At 46.5% G+C, this 18,896-nt stretch overlaps 1 protein-coding gene across 4 annotated transcripts in view; it reads left to right on the top strand.

Moving 5' to 3' along the window:
• The window catches only part of AFF3 (ALF transcription elongation factor 3), a 554,454-nt gene that overhangs the window by 507,722 nt on the left and 27,836 nt on the right, over nt 1–18,896 (top strand). For all 4 annotated transcript variants that reach the window (XM_059658990.1, XM_059658986.1, XM_059658987.1 and 1 more), the window contains 3 exons: nt 1,939–2,063; nt 5,812–6,013; nt 8,557–8,678. In XM_059658990.1, coding sequence (XP_059514973.1) covers nt 1,939–2,063; nt 5,812–6,013; nt 8,557–8,678 — 449 coding nt within the window. The remainder of the gene's footprint in view (nt 1–1,938; nt 2,064–5,811; nt 6,014–8,556; nt 8,679–18,896) is intronic.

Here is an 18,896-nt window from a genome sequence, read left to right as displayed (position 1 = left end):
TTACCTTTTCATTGTGTTGATGGTTTTCTTGTCTTTGCAGAAGCTTTGTAGTTTGATGTAGTCCCACTTGTTTATTTTTTGCTTTTGTTGTCAAAAAAAAATCATCTTCAAGACAAGGAACTTTTCTTGCTTTTTTAACAAGGAGCCCAACATTTTCATTTTGTGCTGAACCAGCAAATTACGTAGTCCTCACTGCCTCCTGGGTGACCTTAATCTGGTGACCTTGCCTTCTCTTTATTTCACTTCATTTGTAAAATGGTGACACCTTTGCAAGGGCACTGTCAAGTTCAAACAATATAATTCAGTAATATGGGTTAACCCACTTTTTCCCTCACCCTCTTTCTTCCTGTTTTCCTCCAGATATCCTGCCCTCCTCATTACTTTTGGATTGATCTATCTATCAGGCCTCAGGTGATCAATTGACTGACCAATCAATTAACCACCTGAGGATTGATGGATACATGGATAGAATAATGAAAAGAGAGAGGGCTTGGGTAAGAGAGACACAAAGATATATAACAGTGGTTCTCAACCTTGGCTGCACATTAGAATCACCTGGGAATCTTTTTAAAATCCTGATTTCTGGGCCTCATCCTCCAGAAATTCTGTTTCTTTGTTATGGGGTGAGGCCACAACATTAGTAACAAAGAAACAGAATTTCCGGAGGATGAGGCCCAGAAATCAGGATTTTTAAAAAGATTCCCAGGTGATTCTAATGTGCAGCCAAGGTTGAGAACCACTGATCTATAAGAAACATACAGAGAGAGAAATTGATAAACATAGATTGGAAATACAGATACATGTATAGGCATATATAGATATAGAGAAGGAGATGTGCAGAAAGACATACATAAACATGTATAAGTATATATAAATTCCATAATGTTCTGTATTTAAATAATTTTATTATTTATGACCCTTTTAAATTTTGACTTATGAAACTTCATTTATGCCAAGCCTTGACACCAAGCTCAAAAAATCTAATGACTGGTTATTAAACACAGACACAGAGAAGTGAAAGATCATTTGTTAGTGCTCTTTACTCAGCATCTGGGTGTTAAGACCCCAATACTGGGCGCAGGAAATGGGACCCTGTAGACCAGGCTGTCAAAGGTGCAGAGTCTAGCTCTGCTGGAGCCCAGAGCCAAGGACTGGGGATCCTCCGCTGTCTCAGTGGAGCCCTTGGGGTCCTTATGAGAGAGGCTGCGGCAATCCCAGCGGGAGAGAAAGTGTCTTTTGGACAGCACTGCCGAGGGTCCTGCACTTGCCATCCCTGTGTTCCCCCTGCCGCACCCGAGCTGGAGCGCATTTGCATGGCACCCTAATACACGTCTAATGTTACACACAACCAAGGAAACATACTTGAATCCAAGGACTATTTCACAAAAAGGTGCTTCAAAGGTTCTCGATATCCTGGGAGAGCCATTGTGAACTGGGAGTAAGGCACCAAGAGGTAAGTAACACCTTTGCTTGAAATTCGTAAAAGCTGTGAATTTCAGAAGAAAGGGTCGAGCTTGTCACTGCCCTCCTGGCACTGAGAACGGGTTGCTGTGCCCTGTTCGGATGCTGAGAAATTCCAGGAGGAGGGGTGCCGAGGCTGCGGACAGGGCAGGTCTCTGGAGGCTAAGTCAGGTCTATTGAGGGCAGAGCCGTTTTCGTCATTCACAGTGTTTTGTCCTGCACTTTTATCGGGATGCCGGGCTTTCTCTCTCACTGAACTGCCAATAGTAAAACTGACCCGTTTCATCTTTATTTGATGAGGCGCTGACTGGGAACCCAGGCCAGAGCCAGGGCGCTGGACCACATTGCTGCTCAGATGCCTTCCAGTGAGGCAAGTGAGCTGGTTTCCAAGGCCTTGCTCTGAGCAAGATGGTGATGGGAGCTCATTACGATCCTTTAAAAGCCGCAGCTGATTGGTTTCTGCTTATTTGCACGCAGTGTGACAACGAAGACGACTACCGGGAGGTCAAGAAGGCCCAGGGAGAGAAAGAGAGCTCTTCCCGACAGGCCGCCTCTGCCAGTAACACTGTGTCTGCGAATCCTTGCAACATGAACGTCAGCAGGTGTGTGTTCCCTCGGGGGCGGAGGTGAGCTGGTGGGGCCTCTGGGGCTGAAGTCATGTGCCACCTGGGAAAGTCCGGTTTTTCAGTGACTGCTCTGGTCTGGGTGTCCGGGCCTGCTCTCCTCGGGTTAGCCTAAGGCTCCTCATCACACTGAGATGTGCACCTCAGGTCACCGCTCGGGGTGTGTAAGTGCTTCTCTAACAAAAGACCAGTTACTACTTCCACAGTTCTGCACGCTTCCCTCTGAAAGCTTAATAACTGGATTCTTAAATCATGATTTTAATAGCTAAGCTTAGGACACTACGCTTATTACACGAATGGAGAAATATAAACTTTGAGCTGAATCTCCATACGACGCACCTAACGCTCTTAGATGTAGACTAAAATCATGGTGTGGGACAGAATCTGCGTCTCCAAGGTTAAACGGCCGCCTAGTGACGCCTCCACAGGCGGTCCAGATGGACCCACGTTGCACTGAGTCCCTGTGTGACAAATGCCTTTCTCGCAAGGCAAGCTCCCAGGTATTCATCACAAGCAAGTAGCCCCTCATCAGTCATAGACGCTCTTGCCATTTCGAAATAGCACAGCTCGGAACCCACTTTTCCTCTGCAAAGACTCTCCTCACTCTCCCTGGCTGCGAACATAGCATTTGTGAGGGGAGATGAATGCTGCAGCACAACACATAAAACTGTAAGCAGAAAGGTTAGGAGGAGATGGAGAGCGGCACTAACACGCCAAGAACGAGGCGCGTGAGCAGGCCCGCTGCCGTATTAGAGCCACCTTGGGAGGGGCCAGGGCTTGTGAAGGTCTGAGCAGGAGGGAGAGCTGCACACAAGCTGGCGTTGTCCACAAATTCTGTGCCGAGTGGACAGTATCCCAAAATAACTGGGAAAAAGTTAATGGGGACAATGTGGTTCCAAATCGTCTTTCAAATGTGCATATAGTTATACTAGAGGCACAGTGCACGACATTCGTGCACGGAGGGGCTGTCCCTCAGTCCAGCCTGCACCCTCTCCAATCTGGAACCCCCTCGGGGGATGTCCAACTGCTAGTTTAGGCCCAATCCCTGTGCAGACATCCCTCTCGCAATCCAGGACCACTGGCTCCTAACCACTCACCTGCCTGCCTGTCTTGCCCCCAACTGCCCTCCCCTACCAACCTGATCTCACCCCCAACTGCCCTCCCCTACCAACCTGATCTCACCCCCAACTGCCCTCCCTGCCAACCTGATCTCACCCCTAACTGCCTCTGCCTCAGTCCCCACCACCATGGCTTTGTCTGGAAGGAATTCGGACGTTTGGAAGATGGCCGGTTGACCCGGTCTAATTAGCATATTCCCCTTTTATTAGTATAGATATGTGATTCTTTGTCCATTAGCATTAGTAATTTCTTTTAAAATTATATATATACATATATATAATTTGTTTTATATATATATAATTTGTTTTTTATATATATATTTGTTTTATTGATTTCAGTGAGGAAGGGAGAGGGAGAGAGAGATAGAAACATCAATGATGAGAGAGAGTCCTTGATCAGCTGCCTCCTGCATGCCCCCTACTGGGGATCAAGTCTGCAACCTGGACATGTGCCCTGAACAGGAGCTGAACCGCGACCTCCTGGTTCATAGGTTGACTGACACTCAACCACTAAGCCACCCTGACCAGGATAAGTAACCTTTCTAGCACATGTGTAACTACCATGATTGTAGTGATGATTATAAACAGTATTCATTATGCTCAATTTCAGTGAGAGGTTGTTGAGAGTGAGGGTGTCGCTTCCATCCTACATGGAGCCCAGGACTCATAAGCTCTTGCAGTAGAGCCTTTGCCTGGCAGAGCCTGCCCCTGCCGGGGCTGACCGGCAGATCCTGAACGACGGATGAATGATTACTCTGACACATATTTCTGTGAAAGAGAAGCTAAGGGGCTAGTTGGCATAAGGCATCAAAAAAGCCTTGATTGCCTGCCTCCTTAGGTTTTTATTGTAGCAACAGCTTGAACTAAAATTAACCTCTAGATACAATCAGCAGTGTAAGCATCCTTAAAGAAAGTATATGCTTCTACAAGGTTCATGTCTAAAGACCAAACATAGAGATTCTAGCAAAACACCCTGAGGATCGGACTTGTTTGGAAAAGTCACAGTAGGGGCTGCCGCCTTCGGCAGGGTCCCCCCAGAGGCCCCCGACCTTTCGGAGAATCCTCCTTACAGACTTTCCAACCAAGTCCCATGCTTCTCCACATGCCCTGTCTGGTGGTTTCATGTTAAGTGATGACACAGTGTATAGCAATGTGCCTTGAGTACTTTCTAGGAAAGGCGGTCTGGGTACCCCCGGGTTGGTGCTGACTGCTGTCAGTTATACCCATGTGATAAGACAACCCCATATGTAAAGTGGTCACCCATCCCAAAAAGGAGATCCAAAGAAAGTTTCTTTGGTCAGTTTGACTATATAAACTTATAATGATAAAGAAGAAATATTCCTATGTCAATGATAGTACAATGTAATGATCCAATTTTCCATGAACATTTAAAATCACATATATGTACAATGATAGAGTTAGATATGGGACTTTTTTTACTCACATGTCAAGAAACAGCTTTATTCAGACTGTTCACATCCATCTTTACCGTCAGCACCTCCATCATCACTAGCCCAGTGACTGTGATTGGCCCACGGCAGTTTTTCAGACGTGCCTTCCCACTGCTAAGCTGTTAGTCGTCCAGTGCTTTTTGAACCAGAAATCGATCACCACAGATTCTATCCCTAAACATGTCTATTTGCATAATCTCGAGAGCCTTGGCTTTGTCATCTGAGGCCTGTGTTTGCTATTTCTACATGGTCACCACCAACTAAGGAAATCTCTTTTGAAGTGACTTTAATGATTTGTTTGCATGGATAGCCAACACATACAATCATAACTGGGAATAATGACTACATTTTGTTAAATGAATTTACCTTGTCTTTTTTTAACTGACTCTATCAGGGGACTTCTACAAGTATCCCAAATTAGCAGTGGTTGAGTTTCTTTCAAGCTCATGTGTCTTTTCCCAACTTTCAAATTAAGTAATGGAGAGAGTCCTAACAATAACTCAAGGATAATGACTAACTTCTCTGATGGTTAATTGTGTGTGTCTGTGGGGGGGGAGCAGGGAGGGAGTTCCAGACTGTAGTTTTGAAGGTAAAATCAGGAGCTAGAATTCAAAAATGTCACTTCTGATGAGTTTTTTGTTCTGTGTTCATTCTGATCAATGCCTGGTTATCTGGGAAACCTAACAATTGAAAGTTGCTTCGTGCTTTGCAAGTCATTCTGTAATTCTGTTATTCTCCATAAAATAATTAGTATAAGCTCAGCTGTTAGCAAAAGTCCTTTTAGAAGTAGGAACAAATATGTCATTTGATTGACTCCTCATTGCTTGCTGCTGACACTTAATAGGAAAACAGGAAGAAGTTGGTTGTGCATTTTGAGATCCATGGGTGAAAAACTTAGAAAATGAAAGTCTTATTATTCTTAGTTATTTAACTCCAGAGTTACTCTTCATCCTGTAGGACAAGTAAAGAAACAATGAGTGAAATTTGCTTATTGTTTGTTATGGTCCTAATGCCATAAAATTGTTTCCGGGTATAATAATTCCCCATAAACGTCTTGCTGCCAGCAGGCTTTAAATAGGAGGCTTGGGTCATATATAAGACATTTACTTCTCCCTGTGCTGGCTTGTGACATTCCATTACTGTGATTTTCTTTTGCAGCTTGGCAATACCCATCAATAAAAATGAAAAGCTGCTCCGGTCGCCCATCTCGCCCCTCTCCGACGCCTCTAAACACAAATACTCCAGCGAGGACTTGACGTCTTCCAGCAGGTCCAGCGGCAGTGGCTTGTTCCCTTCCACCACCTCCAACAAAAAGCTCAAGGCAGAGAGCCAGCTGCCGGCTCATGCTGCAGACCTCACGGTACGTTGCTGCTCTTCCTGTCCCCATTGAATGTGAAATGGAGCTGAACACACCCCGACACGCCACCTGTCTTAGCCCAGCATGGTCTGGACACACGCTTGAGGTTCCAGAAAGGATGCCTAAGGCTGTTCTGGGAAGATTTGGCGCAGGGACAACTGCAGGAGGAGAAACTGAGGAGCCCTCTGCTCAGCAAGCCTGTGGGGTTTCATTCCCCATTCCGAAAAGAACAGCCCAGAGTAATACAATCACGAGACAAAGGAAATTGGGAGTTTGGGACCAACCCACCCTTTCATTTGAAAAGATTCCTTGTCCCAGGACACAGCTAAGCCTGGAATGGAAACCCCAGGCCAAAATGTTGGGGTTCCCCCTCCAACCTGGGTGACCAGTGTAGCAGCCACAGTGTGGGAACCCCACCACCCCTCTTTAGGCGACCTCCTGGGGTGATTCCAGTGCCCTACACTCCCCTGGGGAGGGCAGGGGGTTGGGGTGCACCATCCATCTAGCTTCATAATTAGTGGACACGTGGCCTTGGGTCATTTGCTTCATCTCTCTGAGCCTGTTTCATTTGCAAAACAGCATCATAAGATTTAAATGAGATGATGTTATCTAAAGAACCCAACACCTGTGGACACCTGTGCAACTAACACTACAAGCTAGTTCCTCTGTACTGCCCCCCAGCTGGGCGCTGGACCACGCATCCGCTGGGCTACATTATTTCATCCACATCTCCCACTGCATTCTCTCCGTCACTGTGCCTGTCAAAACCAGTGGGGCTTTGTGAGGCTGGGGGAGGGGAGATATGAGAATATGACTCTGACAAGGAGATGGGGAGGCAGTACGCAATGCTTTATCCCATAATGAGATCAAAGGGTTCGTAGAAGGTCTTACAAGAGCCTAAATCTCGTTGTATCGGGAAATTAACCCTCTAAAGCACCCTCATTTGGGAACAATTATATTTAATTCTAAACTATAAGAATCTGAGAAAACCATATTAGGAAAACCTGAAATAAAAAACTACCAATTCAAATTTAAAAACAAACAAAACTTCTCTTTGCCTCTAGGTCCTTATATCACAAGCAAAAAATTGTATGGTGTGCAGAAACTTGAAAAAAAACAAAACATAGAGACTTTATTTAGTCATTCTTTCCCTGAGTAGATGGTTATTGAGCAAGTGCTCACTGAGTGCTGGGCACTGTGCCCAGCGGCAGAGAGGCAGGGACAGTCTAGCAGATTCGGTCTGAGCCTGCGTGAAACCTCCCGTCCAGCTGGGGAGAGCGACCTAGACAAGGGCCACGCATCCGCGGTTCCCACCGCGCCTGCAAGAAGGAAATGCACGGGGGCTCTTACAGCGAGGAGGCTGATCCCCACATAAAATCGGTCCACACTGAAAGGAGCGTTGGCATACATTCTATCATTTTTATTTTTCATTCTACTATTTTTAAATATTTTTTTTATTGATTTCAGAGAGGAAGGGAGAGAGAAACATCAATAAGAGAATCATTGATTGGCTGCCTCCTGCACGCCCTCTACTGGGGATCGAGCCCACAACCCAGGTCTGTGCCCTGACCAGGAATCAAACCATGACCTCCTGGTTCATAAGTTGATGCTCAACCACTGAGCCACACTGGCTGGGCTACCTTCTATTTTAATTACTTCAGAGGAATTGATTTGAATTTCATAACCAAAGGCAATTGCCTTCTGATCCAAGTGTATGCACACAATGGGTGCTCTATAAATATTTGTGTCCCCAAGAGTTATAATTTTTTTTAATTTTTCCACAAATCAATAGTGTTCCTTTTAAAAACATATTTTAAATAATTTCTAGAAATTCCCTATGGCTTTTTCTAATCTTACAGACAGCAAATAAGAAGCAGTCTGTTTGTAATCTGAACACCTCTTTTGCGAGGGATTGTGGGTTACAGCTCAGTGGTCAGTAGCACCTGGGGCTTGTTAGAGATGCCCGCTCTCAAGCTCCGCCCCTGACCCACGGACCTGGAGGCTCCGGAGGGGGGGCCGCTGTCTGTGTGCTGCTATGCACAGAATGAGCTCATGCAGAGTCAACTTGGAGAACCACAGGTCTCGCCAATGGAGGAGAGCAGGGCGAGTGCTAGCCCTGGGCCTTGGTCACAGCACTGGGAGACGGGCTGTCACTTGACCTCACCGAACCGCAGGGCCCAGGTCTGTGAGAGGCCACGCCAAGCCTTCTCCGATGATACTGTTGTGAGATGACACTGCACAGCATACAGGGCGGGCAGAGTGGGTTTACAGTTGTGGGTGTGCGAAACACGGGGTTTATTCTTGTATTATTACAGTCATTACCTACATGGCTTTTTTTAATATGAACAACTGCAGACCTACTTTTGCCCCACCCTGTATCTGAAAGCCCCTTTTGAGAACTGGGATGCACATATTTCTTTTTCTTTATTTAAACAAAAGCACCACCGATTCTAAGAGAGTCCGGGACACAAGATATTCTGTGCGATGGGTTGCTCTCTCAGCCACGTGGCCAGTTTCTCAGAACCGGCGTGTTGTTTGTTGTTTAGAAAGCAGCTCACCACAGCTCGGAAAGCGTTCTCCACAAGCCACGGCCACAGACGGAGCCGTGGTCCCCGGGCTCCAGCGGCCACCGGGACTGCAAGAGGCAGAAACTCGTCTTCGACGACATGTAAGTGTGGACTCTGTGGCTACGGTGAGGGCCAGCGGGAAAGGGCAGTCCCACAGGGGAGGGGATGTGCATCTGGGATGCAGTGGCCATTCCTGCCGCGACCTGTCAGGTAAGCGTCCTCTCAAAGGGACGTGCAGCTGAACTTGAGTGGCCCCCGGGGCCTGGGGGGACTTCGGAACAGCCAGAACCACCGCGCACGCGCAGGGGGCTGCAGCCAGGATGTCCGAAAGGAAGGCGAATGGCATCAGCGAGCCTTTTGCACTCGCGACTGTTGGCGGTTGTATGCTACCAGAGAGAAGCGTTTTTGTTTTGATAAAACAGGCAAAGAATAACAGTGATTCACTCCCGGAAGCTCTTTCCTCTGAAATGCTGTATTCTTGCCCGAGTCGGTTTGGCTCAGTGGATAAAGCGTCAGCCCGCGGACTGAAGGGTCCTGGGTTTGAATCTGGTCAAGGGCATGTACCTCGGTTGCAGGCCCAATCCCCGGCCCTGGTCGGGGGGCATGCGGGAGGCAACCAGTCGATGTGTCTCTCTCACATCTATGTTTCTCGCTCTGTGTCTCTCCCCCCTTCCCTTCCCCTCTCTCTAAAAGTCAATGAAAAAAATATCCTCAGGTGAGGATTAAAAAGAAAATGAAATCTATATTCTTTATACCAGTATAAACAGTTCTTATACAGGAAAAATATCCTGTCATCATCACTCCATCCTGCACTAAAACCCAAGTACTACTTCCTTTCCCAGCAGCTATTTAAAAGGAGGAGAAACGAGAGAAGGAGATGAATAAAGATAACATCCTGGAATGCTCCTGAGACGCTGAAAGTGACAAATAAGAAGTTATGAAAATTACTGAGGCTCTTAGGGAAGAAAATATGTGTCAAGGACAAGCCTGGAAAGCAGAAGAGATGGTTTCAAGAGTTTGGCTTGACGCCTGTTTGCAACCTCAGCTGTGCACCAGGCACCGGTCCATCTCTGTGTGAGGCACCACATTAAATGGGGCTGCAGCCGCCTGTGATAATGAGAGATCCGCCCTCAGGCCAGATGGCCTACAATCCGGCCCAGGGACAGACACTAGACCACTAACCCCACTGGAGTCAGAAAATTAAAGGGTGCGAAATGTCCCCAAGTCCCAGCGTCCTTATCATAGAAGTGATAGTCCTCACACCTGTCCTCCAAGGACCCCAGAATTTGGGGATAGAAAGCCAAATCCTCATTCTTTGTTAGTTTCATTTACTGAACATGTTCCAAGATCATTGGATGTATGAAAGGCTAAGGTGGTCCAGGACGCCCTGCCAGAGTGGCTCCATTAGTTGAGCATCATCCTGTGCATGGAAAGGTTGTTGCAGGTTCAATTCTCAGTCAGGGCACATACCTGGGTTGTGGATTTGATCCCTGGATGGCACATAGGAAAGATAACCAATTGATGTTGCTCACATCAGTGTTTCTCTCTTCCTCTCTCTCTCTCTTTCTCTCTCTCTCTCTCTCTCTCTCTCTCTCTCTCTCTCTCTCTCAGATGAGAGTTTTAAAGACAACAACAACAGGGTGGCCCAGGAGGACGTGTCTGTTTCTCCTCTTCCCTCAGCTGCTATAGCTGCACTCAGCTCCAAGCACGCTCTCCTCCTGGCTCTCACAACCTCCTCATCTTCTCCACGGCCCTAAGCAGCAAGGGAGGTCATCTTTGTTAAACAAAAGAATTTCACAGCCCAAAGATTTTCTTTTTTAAAAAATTTTATTGAATTTATTGGCGTGACATTGGTTAGTGAAATCTTTGAGGTTTCAAGTGTACATTTCTATAATAGATCATCTGTATAGTGCACTGTGTGTTCACCACCCAAAGTCGAGTCACCACATATTTGACTTTCTTTACCCTGTTCTACCTCCCCCCAATGCCCTTCCCCACTGTAACCACCATACTGTTGTCTGTATCTGTGAGTTTTTGTTTGTTTGTTGCTTTCAGTTTTATATCCCAGGCATGAGTGAAATCATATGGTTATTGACTTTTTTCTGTCTGATTTTGCTTAGCATGATATCCTCAAGATGCATCCATTTTGTTGCAAATGACAGTATTTTATCTTCTTATGGCTGAGTTGTGTTCCACTGTATGTATGTACCACCTCTTCTTTATCCAATCATCTATCAAAGGCCACTTTGGTTGTTTTCATGTTTTGGCCACCATGAATAATGCTGCAATGAATATAGGAGTAAATATATATTTATGAATAAATGTTTTCAAATCTTCCAGGTAGATACCCAGAAGAGGGGTGGCTGAGTCATATGGTAACTCTATTCTTAATCTTTTAGGGAACTTCTCCATTGTTTGTCATAGTGGATGTACCATCTGCATTCCCACCAGCAGTGAATGAGGGTTCCTTTTCCTCCACAACCTCTCCAACACTTGTTATTATTTGTCTTGACAATAACCATTCTAACAGGTGTGAGGTGGTATCTCATTGTGGTTTTGACTTATATTTCCCTAATAGCTATGAAGTTGAGCATGTTTTCATACACCTGTGGCCCCCTGTATGTCCTTGGGAGAAGTGTCTGTTCAGGTGCTCTGCCCATTTTTTAATTGGATTGTTTATTTTTGTTGTTGTTGAATTATATGAGTTCTTTATATATTTTGGATGTTAACCGCTTATCAGAGGTGTTGTTTGCCTTTTTGTCCTGACTATGGTTTCTCTTGCTTTTTAATTTGATGTAGTCCCTTTCATTTATTTTTGCCTTTAATTCTCTTGCATTTGGATCAAATTCATAAAATTTTCACTAAGACCAAGGTCCATAAGTTTAGTACTTATGTTTTCTTCTATGTAACTTATTGTTTCAGGTCTTATATTTTGGTCTTTGATCCATCTTGAGTTCATTTTTGCACATGGTGACAAATGGCAACCTAGTTTATTCTTTTGCATGTGGCTTTCCAATTTTCCCAGTATCACTTATTAAAGAGGCTTTCTTCTCTCTATTAGAAATTTTTGACTCTTTTATCAGAAATTATTTGCCTATGTATATGGGGGTTTATTTCTGGGTTCTCAACTCTGCTCCATTAGTCTGTGTGTTTGTTTTTCTGCCAATACCATGCTGTTTTGATTATTGCTGCTTTGTTTTATAATTTGAAGTCAGGGGCTGTGACATCTCTGGCTTTGTTCCTTGTTCTCAGTATTGCTTTGGCTATTCGGGGTCTTTTGTGGTTTCATACAAATCTAATGACTTCTTGTTCTATTTCTTTAAAAAATGACATTGGGATTTTGATGTTGATTGCATTAAAAAGGCACAGAGTAGTGGATTGAATCAAAAACAAAACCCAACCATGTGCCACCTTACGGAGACACATCTCAGCTGCAAGGACAAGTAAGACTCAAAAGTGAAAGGGTGGGAAATGATTCTCCAAGCAAACGACACCAGAGAAAAGTGGTGTAGCCATACTTTCATCTGACAAAAGAGGTCACAAAATAAAGAAAGTAACAAGATGCAAAGATAGACGTTTTATGATAGAGGGGACAATCTACCAAAGCTTTTCTGAAAGAAAGGGGTTATTGAGCCAAATGCTGCCAGAAAAAGAACCAGGTCCTGGGGTGTGCGGTCCGACCCACCAGGAGCAGGGCTGTGGGGGAGTAGGCCCGACCTTCTGCACCCATGTTTTGGGGAAGAAAGATGTAAGTTGTTTTGAAAGAATTTACATTGGTTACAGAGCAGGACCCGGACACGGTGAAGCAGAGACAGTTCTAGGCTAAGGCTGGGTGCACAGTGCATTAAGGTGAACTATTTACTAATTTTGATGACCTACGGGCAGCAGTCCTGAAAGCTCGTGCACGTACAGGATGCGGTGGCATCTTTGTTCCCTATAGAAGTTGATGCAAAGCTCCAACAGCCATTCAGGAATGTGAGCAGACTATTGTTAGTTGGCCCACAGCTACTAACTGCTTACGTCACTCTGACCTCTCACTCTCCACTGCTGTAATTTAATTTGAGACATCGCAGTATTTTTCTCATATCATTAATCCCCTAGGTCAGTGGTCGGCAAACTGCGGCTCGCGAGCCACATGCGGCTCTTTGGCCCCTTGTGTGTGGCTCTTCCACAAAATACCGACTTCTGCGCATGGGCCACAAAGTCTCAATCGCAAAATACCAACTTCTGCGCATGGGCCACGAAGTCTCAATCGCATTGTACATGCACGCCTGCACGTGGTATTTTGTGGAAGAGCCACACTCAAGGGGCCAAAGAGCTGCGTGTGGCTCGCGAGCCGCAGTTTGCCGACCACTGACCTAGGTGGTGGACATGTAATGTGAATACAATCAGTTGGTCATATATAATTAGGGTTCCGTGGTATAAATTGTTCGCATGAGCTTTAACCATTTGTAAAAACGGAAGATTAGAATTGTGTTTAATTACCACATGGAAACTTGCATTTGGAATTCATAATCTAACAACAGGATCAAACACTGATATGCCCAAATCATCAAACATTTCCAGCGAGTAATGTTAAGGGCCTGGTATTCTCTCTCTCTCTCTCTCTCTCTCTCTCTCTCTCTCTCTCTCTCTCACACACACACACACACACACACACACACACACACACACACGGGAAATGGAAATGTAAGGAATTTTCTAATGTTTGGACCAGAAAGCTAAGTCAGACACAGCAACAACAAAGTAATTGTACTTTGATCTGCAGTTTCTTGAACTACTTATACAAGAAAATGTTTCTCAGTTTATTGGGGCTGCAACTAATATAATTTTGTCACCATGTATATCAACCACGAGGCGCTGCCATGGGTCTTCCTATTAGCAATATGTCTAATTTTCCTGGCTGACAGCCACAATAAAACTGTTCCTCTCTTTATGGAGATAGATATAACAGAATAAAAAAGCCCTCTTCCACATCCATCACAGGCAGAGGGAGATGTCGTGTTCCAGTCGCCCTGTGTCCCAATTGATTTGAAACCCATAGCAGCGAAATAAACATGCACCTCAACACGCCACCCCACCACTGAACTAAGAACGTCCTGGGCAGATTTGTCAAGCTGGGAAAGTAGAAATAAGCATTGTGTCTCCCTGGGAGCAATAAGAGATTGTCTCTGAAGGGATCCCTGGGCGAGAAAGTCACCTAAGATTGTGTAAAAGGTCTCCCAGGTCCCATTGGCGTGTGCTGAGGGCTTGCCAAGGGCCAGGTACAGTGGCAGGAAGCAGCTAGGACACATGACTATATAACTGCCTCTCAGTAATGAACTCAGGGGAGCGGAGGCACATGGTGGCCTCCCCAGAAAGGTTTCTGGGACCACAAACGTGAGCGTCCTGCTCCTTCTCCGCTCTCCTGCGCCAGGCAGCTCCCCCACCGGCAGCCTCCCCGACAGATGCGACCTGACTCCTGTGTCGTCATTCCTGGCTTCTCCCTCGGGGTGTCAACAAGCAGTGGAATGACCAGAGAAAGGCCACCAGTGGAAGAAAAGAGCAAGAGAGTAGCCCTGACATCACGTCGAGTGGATGGAAACCCAATTACAACGCTCCAAAAAGTAACAGATGCTGGGCTGTCATTTAATTCCTAAAGCCGCATCGTGTAGCTTTTTAAAAAAGTAAACTCATCCTTTGTATTATAAATACTCATTAATGGTTGGATAAACATGCAGTTCAGACAGCAGCTGAATCCACTGGGGGCCCAGTGACAAGTGTGGGATGAACCCCGCTGAGTAAGCGTGACGTCCCCAGGGGCAGTGCCTGCTTCTTCCTTTTTGCCTGAGTGTCAGGGATCCACATGCAGGTGCATTTGAATCCTCGGGCTCCCAGGCCCCTTTCTCTGTTCCCAGCTAAACAAGCACCCGTGTGTGTCTCAGGATGCAGAAGGAACTGAACTGAATGACATGATTTTGAAAATGTGATCCAGGTCAGCTTGTTCTGCGAAAACTGCAGGCGCGGGTTGGCAGAGTGCGACTGCACCTCCTGGGCTGACATCACTACTTGACAGCCACGGTCTTGAGGTGACACTGGTGTGATTACCAAGCTTTTGTTTTAAAAAAAAAAATCATAAGAATTTATGTCAGTGAGTGACAGCATTGCATTCAACTCAGCTAGAAGCTGATCTCACAGTGCAGAGCCAGGAGCTGTCAATCGCGTGGTGTCCTAATTAGTGACGGGAGTTCTTGGCTGGGGAGGGAGCACAACTGTGTCCCAGGCCTCAGCACAGACGTCCTGGGCAGAGCTCAGTGGTGAAATGCTCGGCTGGAGAACGCGGCCTCGTTCCCACGGGCCATATTGCTGCGTTGGCAGCCAGGGACCCCGAGTGCCAGGCGCCTGCTGCTCCCAGAAGGATGGGCTGTCTCTTGCCCACATTTCACTAGGAAGTCAGTCACGATCATCACCTTCAGCCAGACACCCCATCTGTCCCGTGGCACCAATAACAGGAGCCCGGCTCCTCCAGCCTCCGACGTTGAGAACAGACGCCCTCGGCCACCGGGCACTGGAGGCCATGGCGTGTGAAATGTGCCCGGTGGGGAAGGAAGGGGACTTGGCATTCGTAATGTCTTTCTGCCTGGCAGTCTCAGGGCTAAAGGGATTTAAATCTTACAGAGGATGGGAAGATTCCTGTATGTAAAAGGTCGGATCTCACGCAGCATGATTTAGTCAGAGGACACCAACTGACATCCTTGAGTAGGCGATGACATCACAGGGCACCCCCATGGAGGGCTTGCTGTGACCTTGCTCTTCTCCTGAGGGGCTCCCCGTCCCTTCAAAGCTGGACCCCACCTTTTTGATCAGTATACCTTTATGTTCTTCATATGGGATTTTTTTCCACCACGGAATTCCTGCCTCTCAACCAGGTCCTTATTTTGTTCTAACCAAAAAAAGAGAGAGAGAAGGGGACGTAGGCTTGGGGGTGGGTGGCAACAAACAATTCAGATTTCCCTGTTTGAAATCTTACCTCTCTGATCATTTTAAGGGTTTTGTTGATGAGAGAGAGAAACAGAGAGAGAGAAACATCGGTTTGTTGTTCCACTTATTGATGCATTCATTGGTTGATTCTTGTACGTGCCCTGATGGGAGATCGAACCCAAAACCTTGACGTGGTGGGACAACGCTCTAAACAACTGAGCTACCTGGCCAGGGAGTAAAGGGTTTTGTAATATTATTTATTTTAAACTACAGGCCCGGTGCACGAATTCATGCACCAGTGGGGTCCCTGAGCCTGGCCTATGGGATTGGGCTGAAACCGGCTCTCCAACATCCCCCGAGGGATCCTGGAGGGCAAGAGGGCACAGGCCAGGCAGAGGGACCCCACCAGTGCATGATCAGGGCCAGGGAGGGACTGCGGGAGGGCTCCAGGGCATGTCCATTCCGTCTCACTCAGTCCCAATCGACCGAACCCCAGCAGCAAGCCAACCTACTGGTGGGAGTGTCTTCCCCCTGGTGGTCAGTGCGCATCATAGCGAGCAGTTGAGCAGCCTTAGGATATCATAGGCTTTGATTGGTTAAATGGACAATTGGACACTTAACATATTAGGCTTTTATTATATAAGATGTCACACCCAGAGAACAACAAAAATCGAATTGATGAGTTTCCATTTCACTAGAAAGTTGCTTTTGATGGAATAACAAACCCTGCCCCACTCCGCCCGCATCCTGGAAAGCGCGTGCTGTTTTCTGTGTTTGGCCGTGGCCGAGGGAAGCAGTCATCTGCACAGCCAAGGCCTGAAGGAGGCACAATGACTGGTCGCTGGTGCTTCTGAGAAGCCGGGGCCCAGGGACTCGGGTCCCAGCCAGCGCCGGGGTTAGAGAACACAAGTTGCAGGCGAACCCATGCTTCCTAGATGCAGGCCACCTGCAAAGCCAGCTCCAGCCCCGGAGGGGCGGGCTCCACAAGGCTCAGCAGCAGCGTCACTCAGCGCATCGAAACCATTCCTGGACTGCCCTGTTTCAGCTACAGCGCACACTCAGTGTTAGTTTCAGGCGTACAGCACAGCAGTTAGACATTTATGTGATTGACAAAATGACCCCCCAATAATTCAAGTACCCACCTGGCATCATACATAGTTATTGCAATATTATTGATTATATTCCCCATACTGTGCGTTATATCCTGTGGCTATTCTGTAACTACCCATTTGTACTTCTGATCCCTTCACCTTTTTCACCCCCCCCCCCTCTCCTGTCTGGCAACTTCCTCCACATTCTTCTTTGTGAAGACAGTACCCCAACGCTCAGGACACTGGGGCGCGTCTGGGGTTTATCAAATTGCAGCTGACGGGATGTCAGGTGATGAATTCACTTGGCATGCAGTTACCTATTTGTCTGGTTTGGATTTCAACTTCCCCAAGAAAATTACTCCGATTTCTGCTGTGCCAAGGCACCTGTTTATTCACACAGCCGTGCGCTCCTGCCTGCCAGGTTTCACAGAACAGGCTGGCGCTGCTGGGGCTCCTTCCCAGAGGCAGGAATGACAGGAAGCAGTCTGCCAGCCTCTCCCTGGGAGCCCATTCAACTCTGTCTCCTCCACGAAGGAGAACAAAAGGACAAGGTTGCTGTAATCCTCGAGGGCCAGAGAAATATTAGGGCAGCTCAGACCAGTCGCTGCTTAGAAGGCAGGCGCGTGCTGGTAGGTGGGAGGGCGAGGAGAGGAAAAGAAAAAGAACGCAGCATTCTTGCGGATCAAGTGCTCAGATTATTTTTGCTGCTGAGACCTCTTATGACAAAGATACATGCAGCTAAGCGTTGCCTTTTTAGGTCACTCAAGGCCCATTCCTGAAGATCAGCCCAAGCTACACAATTACATGGATGATGTTTAATTGAATTTTTTTTAGGCTTGCTCCTGTATCCTCATGAAATACCATCACTGACAAACAATGTGAAGAATGTTATTATCTAAACAAAAAACAAAATCTTCAGGTTTTCCGTGTAAAAAAAAAAAATAGATTAGATGATAAATCTGTCTGAACACTGAGATAATTAGGTTTCATTTTAGTACCTTTACCATATCATGTTCTGTAACCGCCACAATAGTAACAACAATTTCATTTTCCTACTGACTTGAGCATTGCAGGTGGAGCGATGCCTGGTGACAGCACGCATCCTCCGCTGGACAATTTCAGCGACATCCCATTGGTCCCTTTGCCTCTATAATGATCTGGTCTAGGAGCCTGGCACCAGAAATCACCTAAGAGGAGAAAAATGGGCCAATCTTCAGGCCGTCTTCAGTGAATCAGTGTAATGAGCCCTCCACTGCATGCAAAGATGAGAATTCTAATGTGTTCATAAGTGGCCTCTGGATGGTGCGTTTCCAGCATCTCAGGTTACTGGTGTTGCTGCAGGGATACAGTCAGAACATCAGATGTGTTACTTATCCACGTCCACTATTATGAGGGTTTGTGACTCAGCCTTCATATCAGGTTTAAAAATACATTCATATGCTGCGGATAAAAACAGCATTGATGGAGGACCCCATCATAGGAATTAGGAGGCACTGCCATCCATAAGGGTAATGTAGAAGGCTTGTAAAAACTGAGATGTCTTAGCTTATTATCAAGAGAATCCTTTCATGAAAACGAAATGCATTTGAAATGATGATCTGTTAGCAACAGGACCTACCAAATGGGAAGAAAAAAAATGACCAAACTCATATACTGGAGTGTAGAGCAGATAATGATGTAGAGAATTTCAGGTTGCCATGGAGACGTTCTCTGGCTCATTGGCTATGTTGCTGCCATCAGAAGCCACCACTCTCTTCTAAGCTCAAAATGAATTCAGTGCTATTCAAGGGGAATTCATTTTCCTTCTCCCATGTGCCTAAAACTGCAGGGTGGGAAAGATCAAAGAGGCCACAGCGTCGTCCCTGCTGAAATGTACCAGCTGCCGAGTTGTGTGAATGCAATGACTGTAGCCCAGGGTAGCTCAGAAGATAACTGAATGCCCAGAAGTGTAGTGTGAACAAGAGGTAGTGCCTCAGATTAGAAAAGAAAGACGTGAGAATGGACCAAAGTAACCAAGAAGGCCTCGTGGCAGTAAAATCTGAAGGATGGGTGATATTTGGCTCGTAGTAGGACTCAGTGAAGGAGCAGAGAGGGGAATATTCCAGACAGGAGAAAAAGTGGGAGCAGAGCTGCTAAGACAGGGACGACATGGTAAGAAGACAGTGAGGAGGCGACCCCTGTGGTTGGAGGCCTTGGTGAGTGAGTGACAGCTGGGTGAGATTACTGGAGGTCTGAGCTGAGATGTCCTGGGCACTGCAGAATGGCTGT

Source organism: Myotis daubentonii, chromosome 12 (genome assembly GCF_963259705.1).
Source record: "Myotis daubentonii chromosome 12, mMyoDau2.1, whole genome shotgun sequence".
Classification (NCBI taxonomy): Eukaryota; Metazoa; Chordata; class Mammalia; order Chiroptera; family Vespertilionidae; genus Myotis; species Myotis daubentonii.
Note: the sequence above shows the minus strand (reverse complement) of the source record. Positions and strands in the feature narration are given on the sequence as shown.